Below are 16,719 nucleotides of genomic sequence, written 5' to 3'. Positions count from 1 at the left end.
TACATAATAATTATAATAATTATTATATATTTATAAAAATTATTATATATTTATATAATAATTATTATATATTAATTATAAATATATTTATACATTTATATAATAATTATAAAAATTAAAAAAATGAGTGTTTTAATTTATAATAATTATTATATATTTATATACTAATTATTATATATTTATATATTATATATTTATATATTTCACTTACAAAATTAATAATTATTATTATATATTTATATATTTCTATTCTGATTCATAATTAAAAATGATTTATAATTTTTTATTTAGTTTAAAAAAAATAAAAAAATATTTAATTAATGAATAAATTTTATATTTAATTCTATATAATTCAAAATTTACTTATGAAATTAAAATGTTTTTGATTTATATATGTTAGTAAAATAATTTTTAACTTTAAAATTGTTTAGAAATTCCAAGACCAATTTGGTCTTGGAATATTTGGGATATGTATCGCCGAAAACACCCCCTCCCAAAAAAAATGTTTTCGGAAATGCATCTCCGAAAACTCAAAAAAGGGGGTGTTTTCGAAAATGCATCTTTGAAAAAAATATACATTTCGGAAATGCATTTCTGAAATAAGGGGTATTTTGGATTTTTCACCAGAGATGAACAATAGGGAGGTTGGTTAAGAAATTTCCTTAGGATTACTATATGGCAATTGAAAATATAACAAGCACTGTTCACTGTATTGCAAGAACCATTTTGGTAATTTCTTTTAGAATGCCGTAACTCGTTTCCGTCCGAAGCAAACCAAATAGAATAAGCATTCAGTATCAAAATTTTCTAGAATTCATACAGGAATCCTTACTAAACTTATTCATGCAAACTACAGAAACTTGAAGTTAACAATCACATATTATTTTAATTATAAAGTCATACGAGAATTCATACGTGATACAATTGTTTTACCAAACAAATTATAAAATTAAGTTAGAGTTGAATCAAATTCAATAATATATGATTTAACATATTTAATCAAACACAAACATATTATATTATTATATAATTATTAATCATTTATTTCATAAATCAAATTCGAAAATGGAATGATTTAATCAAGGGCATCAATCAAAATCGATGTTCTGATATCACTGAAGAGATTTAAGAGGGGTTTTTTAAAAATTTAACTATCCTAATGAACGGATTTTGATTAAACCATTAATCACAAATCAAACACAAAATAAGGATTTCAAATTATCTTTTGAAGTGTGCTTTAACTTTTATAATGACCTTGAAAAATATCATGGTATCTACTAAGTCCACGCGAGTACAAAGTGGAACGCGGTGCTAGCCGTTTCTTGTTCTGAGAAAATTGACTATTAAGATTGTAAGAGAAAAAACTTCTCTATTTATAGAGAACTACTAAAACCCTAATGCTCCTATTTTGGATTTTTCAAAATAAACCAAATCATATTTAATTAAACTATTTTAATTAAATAAATATTATTTAGATTTATTTAAACTCTTTTAATTAAATAAAATAAAATATTTTAATTTATTGTAATTCATTTATTTAATTAAAAAATATTTAGTCAAAGAAATTATATTTGTGTTAATTTATTAAATAATATAATTAACATCTAATTAAATCAAATCTTATTTAATTTAATTTAATTATTCGTTCTATTGCCAGTACTCTATGCGTGTGACCATATATGTTCTCGTTACGGAGGCAATAATTTTGAATCATATATTTTATATTGTAAACAGTGAGCGTTATCTAGCAACACCTCACTGTTACCCAAGTAACGAGAATGTCATGTGATCTAACATAACCTTTCTATGATAATGATCATTTGTACACTTACTCTTTTGCCCTTAATCTATATTGAATACATGGCATAGAATGTGTCATCCTTATATAATTTAATATTATATTCCTTGATCTTCGAGTATACTTGATAACAAAAAATAAGCTCAATATCTCATATTAATTTATTAGAGCACGACCATGCATTTTACAATCATACTCAATTAAGAGGTCCATAGATATTACTCTTGTGTATGTGGGAGGGGAAATCTCATCTAGGTCACTCATGTCCCTCAACATGATTTGTAGAGCATCCATCAACCATCTTTATCGCCACCCTGTTATGGACAACGTTTGATTGGCAATAAAGTACTCGACTCCACATCTAGGGTCCATAGTGGTTTCAGGTCGAAGAGTGTATACACCACTGTCACTATAAGAATAACTGATGACACTTACATAACAAACTATGTAGTATTCTCATGTTTGAATCAATCTAGTATAAATATTACTCCTAATATTTATACCTATGTGAAGACTTGATATCTTATATCCATGACCCGTGTGAGATACAGTCATCAGTCTACTCACATAATAGTCTTCGTGCATTATTGTTCTCATTTAACAATAAAGCTTGACTACATATAGTTTAAGAATAATGTCCTTATGTTTATTGAGGTCTCATAATTAAGTCTCACTTAATATATCATTAAATAGACTAATGAAAGACTTTATTATGTCACATATAAGTAATATAATAAATCCAATGCATAATAAGTATATATATATATATATATATATATATATATATATATATATATATATATATATATATATATATATATATATATATATATATATATATATATATATATATATATATATATATATATATATATATATATATAAACAAACAATACATATCAAGGTCATGATACAAAATCATATAGCCAATACTGATTGACTATTATGGCTTACTCCAACAATCTCCCACTAGTCCTAGAGTTAATCCGATATTATCTTAACATCTATTTGTCTATTTTGTGCGTCAAGCATCATCTAAGCATGATACTTTATTAGGGTATACGGAACTCTTTCCTATGTAGGTAATATACACCTATTCCAATTTCAACTTTCGATCTTCTATCGAAATAAATTGAAGTGTCAATATATATTGTTGAATGCAGTATAGGGCAAGCAACAAACAAGATTTGGAAATATTGATCCGGGATTTATCGTCCTCAGAGATGGAGAGATGCCATTCAACAGTTTCTACGGTTTCGAGCTCGGGATTGAATGAGCAAAAAGTAAACAAAGATATAGACAGGAAAAGAATAAACACATTCTTAGAAGAGAAATAACTTATCAGGAATGTAAATATATTCACTCTTCACAAACATACACTTACCAACCCGTTATACTCAACCCACGATACTCATCTATGTCATCACGTATCTCTCACATAAGCGTCCATCTCTAGAGCACAAACAAGATCATCTCACAACTAAGGTTATCTCTAATGCGAAGTTGCGAGAACATCCGTATTCTCGCGTCGGTGATCTCTCGCGCGCCGCTTAAACACGAAAGCATTAAGAACAGATACAAACAGTGAATGCTAGCTCTAAATCTATCTCTAGAGTTCAGAACCAACAGATTATCATCCTAGATAAGGATTCAAGAAGTTTATCTCTAAAGCACCCCAAATCCCCAGCATAGAGCAAAAATCTAGGATAATATCAACACAGATTTGTAAAGCAAGTTAAACATAACATTATAATCGGTAAATATACATAAGATTCAAGTAAATATACAAACAAATCCAACCAAAGAGAAATACTCAAAGAAGAAGAGAAATGAACCGAAGATCTCCCGGTTTGTCAGCTCCGTTCGACGCTCAATCCACCCCCAATCATCCTTATGCAACCTCCGAAGTTGTTTTCTAAGCCAATTCTACTCTAAGAATGAAGTTGATGGTGTTGGGACTCAAAAATACCCAAACCATTACCTAAAAATGTGATTTTTGCCCATTTTAACGAGATGCTGTCTTAGAAGGTCCGCTTAGCGGACCCCCTCCGCTCAGCGGACTCAAAATTGCATCCAGGCTCTGATTTTCTCCGCTGGAGCTCCGCTCAGCGGACTGACAGCAAAAGTGAAATCTTGTTTTCGCCATAAGTTGAGAACCGTAACTCCGAATTGCGCCCGGTTCGAAGCGTTGAAAAGCTTATTCAATTCTCTATCCAATAATGAATGAATGGAAACCAAAATGATAATTTTTATCATCCTTATTTTGAGCCTTATTCTTTTATGAATTGGTAGAATTTGCATTCTTGAAGCTTAGCCTTTGGTCTTTATTACTCAATGCTCCAAAGATGCATGAATACCTATAAAATGAATGGAAAACTATTAATTGGTATAAAAATAAATAAAAAACACAAGTATGCACATATTTACACAAAAGTTAGGATTTTATTACAAAAATCATAAGAATAGAATCGATAAGTGCCACAAATATATACTCAAAATATCGACATTTTGACACTTATCATATATACACACACACACATGGATCGCTAGTGAGATCTAGTAATAATACATATCAAGTTCATGATACAAAATTATATACAACCAATATTGATTGGCTATCAGAGATTGCTCCAACACTACAACCTTCACTGATCCCTCTCTTGTTATATTTTTCGAAGGAACTAGTTTAGATGTTGCTCCTTTAAAATCAATATTTGTATTTTGAACTTGCTATTCTATAGATGAGTTTTTGAGTAAAACATGTTCGATTTCTGAATTGAAGTCTGAAGCTTTATAATTCAAATTTTGCAGCTTCTAATTAAGCAAATGACAACGACACTGGAGGTATTTGCAATCCAGTAAACATAAAGGAAGATACGGATTCTCCTAATTCCAAACAATATAAGTTTCAGAAAAAGTTTAACTTAGGTATGTGTTTTGACGATGTCAACAACAATACTGCCTTGAGAGACACAAGAGGGACAATGGTCGCGAATAAGAAGACTATAGATAATGAAAAACACCAATTTGAATGAGAAATAGGAGATTGAGACCATAAAAAGTTACGAGCATGGGTGCCACATCTTTCGAGAAGTTGTCGTAAAACTCTTTTTCTTTACATTAAGCATTGAAAATTCTAGTAACTCACACGCGATGTCGTACTAGATGTTATGACATCCACAATCACACAGAATAAAATGTTATAACAGAAGTACATAAAAACAGTAAAGAACACAGAAAATTGCTCACCCAGTTCAGTATACAACAATACCTACTCTGGGGGCTACCAAGCCAGGGAGGGAATCCAATATAAGCAGTATTAATTCAGAGTTAAACTCCCCCGTTTACAACTCCTCACTTAAGACCTACCCAATGTAATTCCAATCTAATCCTAGACCTGAGTATCTCCACTCACTCCCCCTTAATCACAACAGTGATTACAAACAGACATTAAATAAATAAGAGAAGACACACTTCAAAAACACACCTTGATTTGCTTAAAAGCTTCAATCAAGAGACACACATGCGTGCTTAAAAGCTTAGAGTGACAAAGTACAAAACAACCTATTCCAATACAATCATCAAAAGACAATTGCTTGGAGTACAAGAGACTAAACACACAGACACAGAACTACGGTTCTTCACAATTAACAAATCTCTCTGCGTTCCAAATTAGGATTGCAGTCTTCTTATATGCAGCTCTTGGGCCTCAGGCTTTCCAAGAACCAAATTAGGGTTAACCAAGTTAACCTAATTTACACGTCATCAGGTTTTTACAGAATGTGATGTTAACGAAATCTTCTAGGATAAATTTTCAGCACACAATAAAATGTTTCCTAAATTGTAGATTGAGAGAAATCAGGAAATATAATAATAAAACATAACAGCTCCTGCTATAAGACATGGATGTCATGACATCGGTCATGACATTCACTAACAAAACTTGTATTAGCTTAAACATATGCAGCCTGCATAACACCATATAAAGCATGTCATGACATTGGTCAAGACATTAAACACCCAGGAATGTTTTACCACAAATGCAGCCAACATGAAAACACCTACAAGCATTTCTTTTAAAATATTATTAAATTTAAAAATATGACCGTGGTTGATGTCTCAATTTGATCAATTTAGGAATTTGTCATCATATATATATATATATATATATATATATATATATATATATATATATATATATATATATATATATATATATATATATATATATATATATATATATTTAGAAATAAATTTCAGAAAGAATTTAACTTGGGTAGGTATTTTGACAACGTCAGCAACAATACTGCCATGAGAGACAGGGGAGATGAAGTGGTCGCAAACAAGAAGATTATTGATGATGGAAAACCACAATTTAAATGAGAAATAGGACATTGAGACCATAAAAAAAAAATTATTCTTTACCCACCTCCCTATCTTCTTGGCCACCTCTGGCGAAAAATCCAAAATACCCTCACTTCGGAAATGCATTTCCGAAACGCTTTTTTTTTTCAAAATTTGTCTTATTTCGGAAATGCACTTCCGAAAACACGAAAAAAAAGGTGTTTTCGGAGATGCATTTCCGAAAACACCCCTTTTTTGGGTTTTCGGAGATGCATTTCCGAAAACACTTTTTTTGGGAGGGGGTGTCTTCGGAGATGCATATCCGAAATATTCCAGACCAAATTGGTCTTGGAATGTTTCGGATATACACTTCTGAAAGAATTCAATAATTATTAAAAAATTAAAATCAAGGTGAATCAATACAATTAATAGGTATAAAATGAAGGTGAATCAATAAAATCAAGGTGAATCAAAATTTCCTAAACAATTTTAAAGTTAAAAATTATTTTACTAACTTATATAAATAAAAAACATTTTAATTCCATAAATAAATTTTGAATTATATAGAATTAAATATAAAATTTGTTCATTAAATAAAATCAAGACAAAATCTTTTTTTAATTTTTTTAAACTAAATAAAAAATTATAACTAATTTTTAATTATGAATCAGAATATAAATATATAAATATATAATAATAATTATTAATTTTATAAGTGAAATATATAAATATATAATATATAAATATATAATAATTAATATATAAATATATAATAATTATTATAAATTAAAACACTCATTTTTTTAATTTTTATAATTATTATATAAATATATAAATATATTTATAATTAATATATAATATTATATAAATATATAAATATATAATAATTTTTATAAATATATAATAATTATTATATTTATTATATAAATATATAAATTAAGGGGATGTATCAAGTAGGAGGGTTTTTAAAATAGGAGATAGGATGATAAAATGACAACCATTGGATTAGATATATGATCTTGATGAACATTAATTACAAGCATAAACAATTAATGTTCATCAAGACCATATATCAAATCAAATGGTTATAATTTAATCCTCTTATCTCCTATTTTAAAAATCCTCCTACTTGATACATCCCCTATAAATTAAAACACTTATTTTTTAATTTTTTTTAAATACATAATAATTATTTTAAATATATGAATATATAAATAAAAAATTATAACTCATTTTGTAAGTGAAATTATTTTAGTTTTTTTAATTAAAATTATTTTAAATTTTAAAATATGAATTAGAATAGAAATATATAATAATTATTATTCATAACTCATAAATTATATCAAAATATATAATTATTATTATTTATTACTCATAAATTATATCAAATTTATGATATATGAATTAATTAATATCCTAAAATTAATTTTTGGGATTTTTAGATTTTTTTTTTGTTTTTCGGAGATGCATCTCCGAATTAATCAGAATCCCAATTTTTGAGATTTTTTCGGAAATGCACTTTCGAAGTTTGGAAAAATTTAGAAGAAAAAAAATATTTCGGAAATGCATTTCCGAAGCAGAGATAAAGTGGGGTTTTCGCTGGGGGTGACCCCCATAGGGAGGTGGGTAAAGAAAAAAAAAATACCTGAATGAGTGCCAAATCTTTCGTAAAGTTGCCGTAAAGCTCCTTATCTTTCCATTAAGCATTTCTCTTAAGAAATTATTAAATTTAAAAATATGATCAATTTGAAAATTTTAAGAATTTGCCATCATAATTTTTTATTTTTTATTTATTAATTAATATTATTTTTTTATTTAAAAAATTATGTTCAAAGTTGAAAAATCAAATAAAAAAAAGTTGGAAGTCAATTTAAAACTATGAAAGACAACATATAAATTAATGTATTCATGAAATTTTCTTTAATGAATGAACTAAAAAAATATAAGTATAAAGTGGTATCCAATAGATTCTCTACAACTGTAATTGAAAGAGGGTTAAAACCATTTGATATCACAACTAACTCCATAATCATATTAGACGGTCCAATGAACTGAATACTAATGGTGAAAACAAAAACAAAAAAAAACAAAAACAAAAAACTCGTATCCAATAAGAATTAATTTTGTGATATTTTTTATGTTACTATTAAATTTAGTATGACATTAATTAATAACGTATCATAATCATTTGAAGAAAAAAACATGTTTTAATTTGAAAACTAAAAAACATTACTACCACTGTCCTAAATTAATAAACTAAAAAAGTCAAATTAATTAACTCATTCTAATTTTCAATCCAAGAGTTTTTAATTTGTACTATACATAATAATTAATACAATTGGTATCCCTTTAATTTATTTATTTTTTACTTTTTATTTAATCTTATATTCACAAGTGCAATATATTTTTAAGGTAAGCAACATCGTACCTTTGAGTTTGATAGTTATAAAAATTATAATAAGTGACAATCAGGGCCATTAGAGGGTTTCAGACTTGTTGTTATTAGAGCAATGTCACGCAGGGATTGTAAGAAATTATGTATCTCTGTGATTTCTAGATGAATTTAATATCTCCTATAAACCACATGGTTGAGGTATTTATAGAAGTCTAATGAGCATGGATTCTTGGACCTTAGGGATGATGATTATGATCCTCTTAGGAGCGTGAAACCTTTATTTCCCTTATTCTTATGAAGAACGCAACTTCCTCTTAGAACCCAATAACTAATGCATGTATAGAAACATAGGAGGTCTTCGGAGACCAAGTGTTGGATGAGCCAATTATTGAAGAACAGATTGAAGAACCAATGACTATGTAGGAAAATAAGAGAAAAAAGAAAATCAAAGAGAAAAAAAATAAGAGGAAGACGTTGATGAAGAAGAATGGAAGCATGAGAGGTAGAGCATGATATAACAGTTGAAAAGGAGGCATGCAATTCGTTCTAGAGCCGGTCATTCGAGAAAAGGAAACTCATCCCAAAATAGAGGAAAAAGACAAGGCAGGGGCGGTTTTATAGCCCAGCGAGCCCGAGCACGCGCCCGGGCTCAACCCCTACTTTCTAGGTATTGTACTATCATATTTTGGAGTTCTTTAAAAAATATATAAAAATGTTGAGTTTTTTGAAATTATGTTTTGTTTATGCTTTGATTTACCTCTATTTTGATAAATTTAATTTATATTTTGCTTTGTATTCAATAAATCAATTTCTTCTTCAATTTAATTTCAATTTTGTTCAATGAATTAATTTAATTTCAATAAATCAATGAGATGCGATTTTTATTTCAATTTAGTTTCATAGTTTCTTTTTCTAAATCATTAAATTTCAGAGATGAATAGGTTTTTGGTTCCTAGAACAAGTATTGAGAAAGTAAATGTTAAGCAACCGGAAGAAACACCCCCTAATGTGGCCAATGAGTTTAATCCAAATGAGATTGTGCGTGATTCAGGATGTAGGAAACAAATTCATGAGTATGCTCCAGATATTCAAGACCAAGTGAGGAGGGCATATATATTGAAGGGTCCAGCGCAACCAGATTTAGCAAGATTTCCTCGTACTCAATCTGGGAAGTCTTCAAGAGCATTTTGTAAAGCATGGTATAATAATTATACATGTATTGAATACAGTGAGTCGAAGGATGCAACTTATTGTTTCTATTGCTTTCTCTTTAAGCTGTCCGGGAGGGCCGAACACTTTGGTTACGAAGTCTTCAACAAAGACGGATTTAAAGATTAGAAGCATGCATCTAAAGGCTTTAAAGATCATATTGGTAGTCATGATAGTAAGCACAACTCGTGTATGAAGCACTATGACGATTATAATAATCAAAGACAAAGTGTGCCAAGTATCTTTGCTAGAGCAACTAGGGAATCAGAAGAATTGTATAAGATCCGTTTAACTTGTTCTTTAGATTGTACTAGATATCTCATAGCACGAGGCATTGCTTTCCGTGGCCATGATGAAAGATCTACTTCTCTAAACAAGGGGAATTTTAGAGAGATGGTGGATTGGGTAAAATCTAATGATGAAAAAGTGAGAGATGCTTTTGATCGTGGTCCAAAAAATTGCACAATGACTTCCGGTGACATTCAAAAGGAGCTTGCAACGTGTTGTGCACATGAAGTTATACCAAGGTGATTATGGAAGAGCTTTGTGATAGACAATTCTCTGTGCTTATTAATGAGTCACGTGATATATCTGTCAAAGAACAAATGGCGGTGATGTTGAGGTTAGTACAATGAGTTTGTTATTGAAACTACTACAATTATTAACTTAAACTTGTATATTTCATTCAAATTTAGATGAATACATTTGAATTTTTATTTATATTTCTAGGTTCTTGAACGACAAAGAGAAAGTTATGGAACGATTTATTTCTCTACATCATGTCAAATATACTACATCAGAGGCACTAAAGGTTGCTCTTTATGGTATTCTCGATCGTCACACGTTATCTATTTCAATGATACGATGGCAAGGATATGATAGGGCTTCAAATATGAGAGGCGAGTTTAATGGTTTACAAAGAAAGATCCTAGATGAAAACCCTTATGCTTTCTATATCCATTGTTATGCTCACCGTTTACAATTGGTGGTTGTGTCCGTTGCTAGTAGTTGCTCATCTATTCATGATTTCTTTGAGTACATCTCCTTGATTGTGACCACAACAAGTGCATCTTACAAGAGAAAGGATGCTTTGAAGGAGGCACAACACCAAGATATTTTGAATAGACTTGCGAGTGGTGAGATATCTCAAGGAAAGGACTTGCACCAATCATCTAGTCTTGCTAGACCCGGGGATACTAGATGGGGTTCACATTATACTACCTTGATTCGTTTGGATCAGATGTGGTCTTCCGTGTTAGAGGTGTTTAGTATTGTTGTTGAAGATGGACGTGGACCATCTCAAGCGGAGGGTTTGATAAAAAAAATGGAGAGCTTTAAATTTGCTTTCATTTTGAAGCTTATGTTAAAGTTGTTTGGTATCACAAATGAACTTTCAAAAATATTGCAAACAAAAGATCTTAATATTGTGCTTGCTATGGAATTAGTTGATGATGTTAAAGCTCGGTTGGCTACATTGAGAGAGAGAGAGAGAGTGTGTGTGTGTGGTTGGGATGATTTATTTATTGATGTCCAAGATTTTTGTTTTGCTCAAAGTATTCTGGTGCCAAATATGGATGAAGAAATACCGGTTCGGGGTCATTCAAGAAGAGAATGGAGGACAATCACTAATCTTCACCATTATTGTGCAGAGATTTTTTATGTTGCTATTGACAAAATATGTGTGGAGATGAATCTCCGGTTTAGTGAAGGAAGTAACGTTGTGCTAGATTGCTTCTAATGTCTTAACCCCAAGAACTCATTTTCCAAGTTTGATGTTGATAAGCTTGCTCGTCTTGCTAATATTTATCATGCAGACTTTTCTGATGATGACTGTGAAACAATAAGGGAGCAACTTGAGATTTATGTACATCAAGTGAAAATGCATGCTTCCTTTACTTCTTGTGAAGATGTTCAAAGTTTGGCTATGAAGATGGTTCAAACTGAGAAACATTTGGTATTTCAATTGGTCTACAAGCTCATTGAGTTGGATTTAATATTGTCGGTGTCAACAACATCCGTTGAAAGAGCTTTTTCAGCAATGAAGATTATCAAGTCTAATTTGCGCAACAAGATCAATGAAGATTATAAAGTCTAATTATGGCGTTAGTGTTACCATATCTTATCAGAATAACACCAAGATTAACTCTGTAATTATTTATTTGGTGTTTCATCCAGATAATTTACGAGCAATAACTACTCGCAACGACATATTCTTCCCAGGCTGTGGATAACACTATACTTCTTATTTCTTGCCATGACATGAGACAAGCGAGTTGTCGAGTTAGTGACACATACCACTGATACTTTTTCGATCTAATTTGCACCCAACAAAATCAGGGTAGAGTACCCAACTAAGACACAATTCGCCCCTTTGAAGTACCATAAACCTACTTCGTGTGTGCCAATAAAATATCTCATAATGCGTTTTACCGCATAGAGATGTGATTTTTCCAAAAATACTTAAAAACGTCCACACAAACACACATCAAACATAATATAAAGAAAAGATGCAACTGAAACATCAAACATAATATAAGGAAGAGATGCAACTGAAAGATAAAAAGAAATAAAGTTGTATAAAGTTTGAACAATTAATTATCCACCAAAAACATTGGGAATATGTAAGCAAGTTGTGGTGTTGGCCCATTGAGATCAAGCTTTGGGTATGATCAAATGAAGCATTTCATGCTTTTATTGTCACTTTAATCCATTCTTTCCATTCTTTCACTCTCAAGAATTATGATGAAAATGATAAGACAACTGCATTCCTAGAGAACAAAGGGCCTGGACCTATGGCAGATTTAGGGTCCACGAAATCAGCCCTTTGAATGGAGGAGTACAAGCTTTGGGACCAATTTGGTTCTGGCCACTCAATGAGTGTTGCATTTTCAATCATGGTAATCAATCTACTGGGCAGAATTTTGAATAAAATTCTTACTTTATTTCAATTCAATTGTAATGCAATCAAGACAAGTCCTTTTCTTCCCTCCAAGTCCCAACTAGTGGTCCATTTTCTTGGACACCATAACTTACAAAACTAACACTTACAAGGCCCTATATTGCATGTGGATAAGTAGAGAATTCCAAGTGCTAATGCACCTATTAGTTGAGATGTACTAACGAAAAAGTTATTTAGTATTCTTTAATTTAATAAACCATTGATTTATTTCTCAAAATTGGAATATGAGTGTTTTTGTTTAATATTCAATGCTAAAACCTAATTTCGTATGATTCATTTTTTAGAGGTGATTTGAAAGTCTCCCTTACAAATTTTTTTATTTTTTTTATTTGCCCAATAACTATAGAATCATACACTTGTGTGTTTGGTTTATGAAAGAAATCGTGAAGGGAAAAGTATGTAAGAGAATGTGTGTAAAGAAAGAAGAAAAATGATAGATTTAAGGTATTAGAGAAATTTAAAAAAGAAAAACATTTTTTTTAAATGACAATGAAAATCTTTAATTTAAAAAAATTAAGCATATAATATTTTATTTTTTCTCTTTACGCATTCTTTCTTACATATTTCTCTCTTAACAACTTACTTCCGGAGTCAAACACACCCTTAATATTTCTCAAGTGATAAACTCAAATATTTTATTTTTTATAATTGAAAATTTTAGGAGTTTAAAATATAGTATTTGAAATTTTATAAAATAAAATAAATTTGTGAAACTAAAGAACATCATAAATCTAATTCTTATCAAAATAACTCTTTAAATTGTATATATCAAAATTACTTAATAGATATCCATTGTCTTGAATAATCTCTGTTCTCAATGTTTTAAAAGTCGGACTAGTCATTAAATTGGTAAGGATATCCGGTCATTAGTTTTATTGGTCAAATTATTGGATCACTTGTCGAACTGCATGACAAAACCAAATTAAATCAGATAACTCACATGCATAAATTGGTCTATATAGCAAAATTATATTTTTATTAAATTAATCAAATTGGATTACTCGGTCTCTAAAAATTATTATGATACTTTAAAAATTTCAAAATATCATAATTTCACAAGTTTATTCCTTAAATTCAAATTTTAAACGTCATCACACATAACAATACAAGATACAAATCCAAATAAAATATTATTTTGAAGTTGCATGTCCCTAATACATTTAGGGGGAGAACCTCAATACAGTTTTGTTGTTTGTCTTATCGTTCATTTTATTTATGTTTGTTTATTGAGTCTCCTTCATGATTACACATCTCTGAATCAAGTTTTAAACTTATTCGTTTTTAACATGCATAATTCAATTGGTTGTATTTGAGTTTGATCATCTTTTAGTTAATTGGTTAAGTTAATGGAACAAGAACCATATGTGTTGCTAATTCAAGTTAGGTTGAAAGGAAAATCTCAAAATAATTTGAAAATCATGAAAAACTGAGATTTTGTGTGCATGACTCGAATCATGTACATATTCTGACTCGAATAAAATTGAACAGGGGGAATCAAATTTTTTTCAAACTCTATGACTCGAATAACAGTTTTAACTTGACTCGAATCAGGCAACTGTGTGACTCGAACCACAAGTTGCACTTGATTCAAATCAAATAAATTTGGTCAATCTCTGCCTCATTTAATTCAAATCACACTTTATACCTAACTCGAATCACACTATTTTTCACTTTTTTTGTTTGGCTCTCTCCAAATTGACTCGAATTAAACTTTATACGTGGCTCGAATCATAAGCCTTCATTACTCAAATCGTGCTTATAAGGTGACTCGAATCACATGAAAATGAACCAATTTCTTTATGAGATCTTATTTCACTCTACTTGCTCATTAGACTCAAAATATGTAATGTTCTTGACTCGAATCTAACTAACTTTTTCCATAAATTTTTATGCTAAATCTCAAGCACATATAAATTCATTTTGTCATCTATTTATCAAAAAGGTAATTTCATAATCTACATTATGATTTCGTGAAATCAACACCCTCACATTTTTTTAAAACTAAAAAACTCTTGCAAACATAAATTCTTTCGTCTGCAACCTCTAGTTTGATTTTAGATCTGATTATGTAGAGTTGTAATTATTGAGGGAGACGTGTCTTGAAACTAACCATTCTTGAAAGTTTGGTAAAGATTTTCAAAAAGCTTGCAAGATTGAGGTTGTTGTCATTGGTATTGACAAATTCCAGTGAAAATAATGAGGTTCTTCTCTCCAACTAACCTTGGTATTGACTGTGTGAAAGGCTACAGACAAGGTAGATTTCTTCTCAATCTTCGGACAGTTCACTGCTCAAGAAATCAGTGGGATCAATGGGTGATTGCCTCACACGAAAACTATGAGTAGATTAGTAAAGCTAGAAGATTCAAGAAGCAAGAATTGAGTAAAGATTTCGCAGAAGACTTTGGCATTAAGTTATATACAAGTCAAGATCCAGATAGGAAATTTATTTTTCTCAGCATTATTGAGGATTAATGATTGTATGAACTCTTGTAATATTTGTCAAAATATAAAGGAAGAAAATAAGTTCCAATGGAAACCATTGAAGAGTATGGCAGGCTCTCGCGAGGACGATAGAATTGAACCATTATATATATTTCGGTGTACTCCCTTTCTCTTTCTCTCCCATTCTTGCATTTTAATTTTTGTAGGATATTACATGCTTAGGTTATCAATTCTTAGTGTAGTTTAATGTAGCAATTTATTACGTAAGGTTAGGTTTTAATAAAATTGGTACCTAGTTGAGCGCTATTGGTGATTAAACTACGGAAAACTAGTGCGTTTAGAATCTGATATTAATTGAATCATTGTATAGAACATATCTTGTGTAATCTACAATCACTCGATTAATCATTGCCTTTGAACATTATGTGAGATTTGTGAATTGTGTAATTTGTTTATTTTCGCTTTAAGACTTCCGCGCATTTTTAAAAAACATCAGATATTCTATTTTTGAGAAATCAGTCAAATATTTAATAAGGGTATATTCACCTCCCCTTTAGACCATTTCTTTGCTCCATATTCTCACCCAACAAATTTCACAAGTTTATTCTTTAAATTCAAATTATGAACAGAATCATCACACACAACAAAATAGTAAAAATACAAATCCAAATAAATTTTTAACAAGGTCTACTTACAAACGAGAGAAAGTTGTTCCAAATAAGTTTTGAACAAAGTCTATTTATATTTTTATTTTATTTTCTGTAAAAAAATATCAAAACGACGTCATTTTGTCTAAAGCATGATTCATCAATTTTATCGATTTTGGTCGCTTTCCACCGGCTCAATAACATGCCCGATTTAGCAATCAGAAGAGACTAGTGATTCCTCCAATTCTCTATTCGACCGGTCGATTCAGACTAGTTTTTAAAATACTAATTGTTGTATCAAAATAATGATGATAATTTTTTTAAATGATTAAATTGATTGAAAATCTTTAATTTAAAAAACTTAATTATCATTTTATAAATTTAATGACAAATTTGTTCCACCATAGGTTTTGTAAGGCGCGAAGGGAATAGATATGGAAGAAAATTGTATCACTTTGCCTTAGGCTATGTTTGGATATCACAAAATGAACGGAGCGGAATGGAGTGGAGCGGAGTAGGATGGAGCGGAATGGAACAGAGCGGAACGAATGTACCATTCTATTGTTTGGAAATTTTAGGACGGAATAAGACAAATTGTTCATTCCGCCCAAATCGGAGGGGGAAGGAATATGGTGGTAAGTGATGGAATGGAATGGAATCCATACCACTCCTTTCCGCTCCGCTCCATCCGTTTTTAAATTATCCAAACAACGGAATATCATTTTATTCCATTCCATTCCGCTCCGCTCCATCCGATTCCATCAATCCAAACAAAGCCTAAGAGAAAGCTTTTAAAAAAAGAAGGGAGAGGAAGATGCTCAAAATTCTTTCTTTTTAGATTCTTAACCCTTTAAAATCCCCCACCCCCAATATATTCTTCTTTGAGGTTTTTTTAGGGTACAATTCTTTGAGCTTTTCTATTTAG

At 30.2% G+C, this 16,719-nt stretch overlaps 1 protein-coding gene across 1 annotated transcript; it reads left to right on the top strand.

Moving 5' to 3' along the window:
• The first annotated feature begins 9,470 nt into the window (after positions 1 to 9,470).
• On the top strand, positions 9,471 to 9,875 carry LOC131639094 (uncharacterized). The gene has a single exon (XM_058909602.1). It carries the CDS (start codon positions 9,471 to 9,473, stop codon positions 9,873 to 9,875), a length of 405 nt encoding a protein of 134 aa, XP_058765585.1.
• Positions 9,876 to 16,719: the final 6,844 nt, after the last annotated feature.

The sequence above is a fragment of the Vicia villosa genome, unplaced genomic scaffold, assembly GCF_029867415.1.
Source record: "Vicia villosa cultivar HV-30 ecotype Madison, WI unplaced genomic scaffold, Vvil1.0 ctg.002530F_1_1, whole genome shotgun sequence".
NCBI classification, from domain to species: Eukaryota; Viridiplantae; Streptophyta; class Magnoliopsida; order Fabales; family Fabaceae; genus Vicia; species Vicia villosa.
This window is presented reverse-complemented; position numbering and strand designations above follow the sequence as displayed.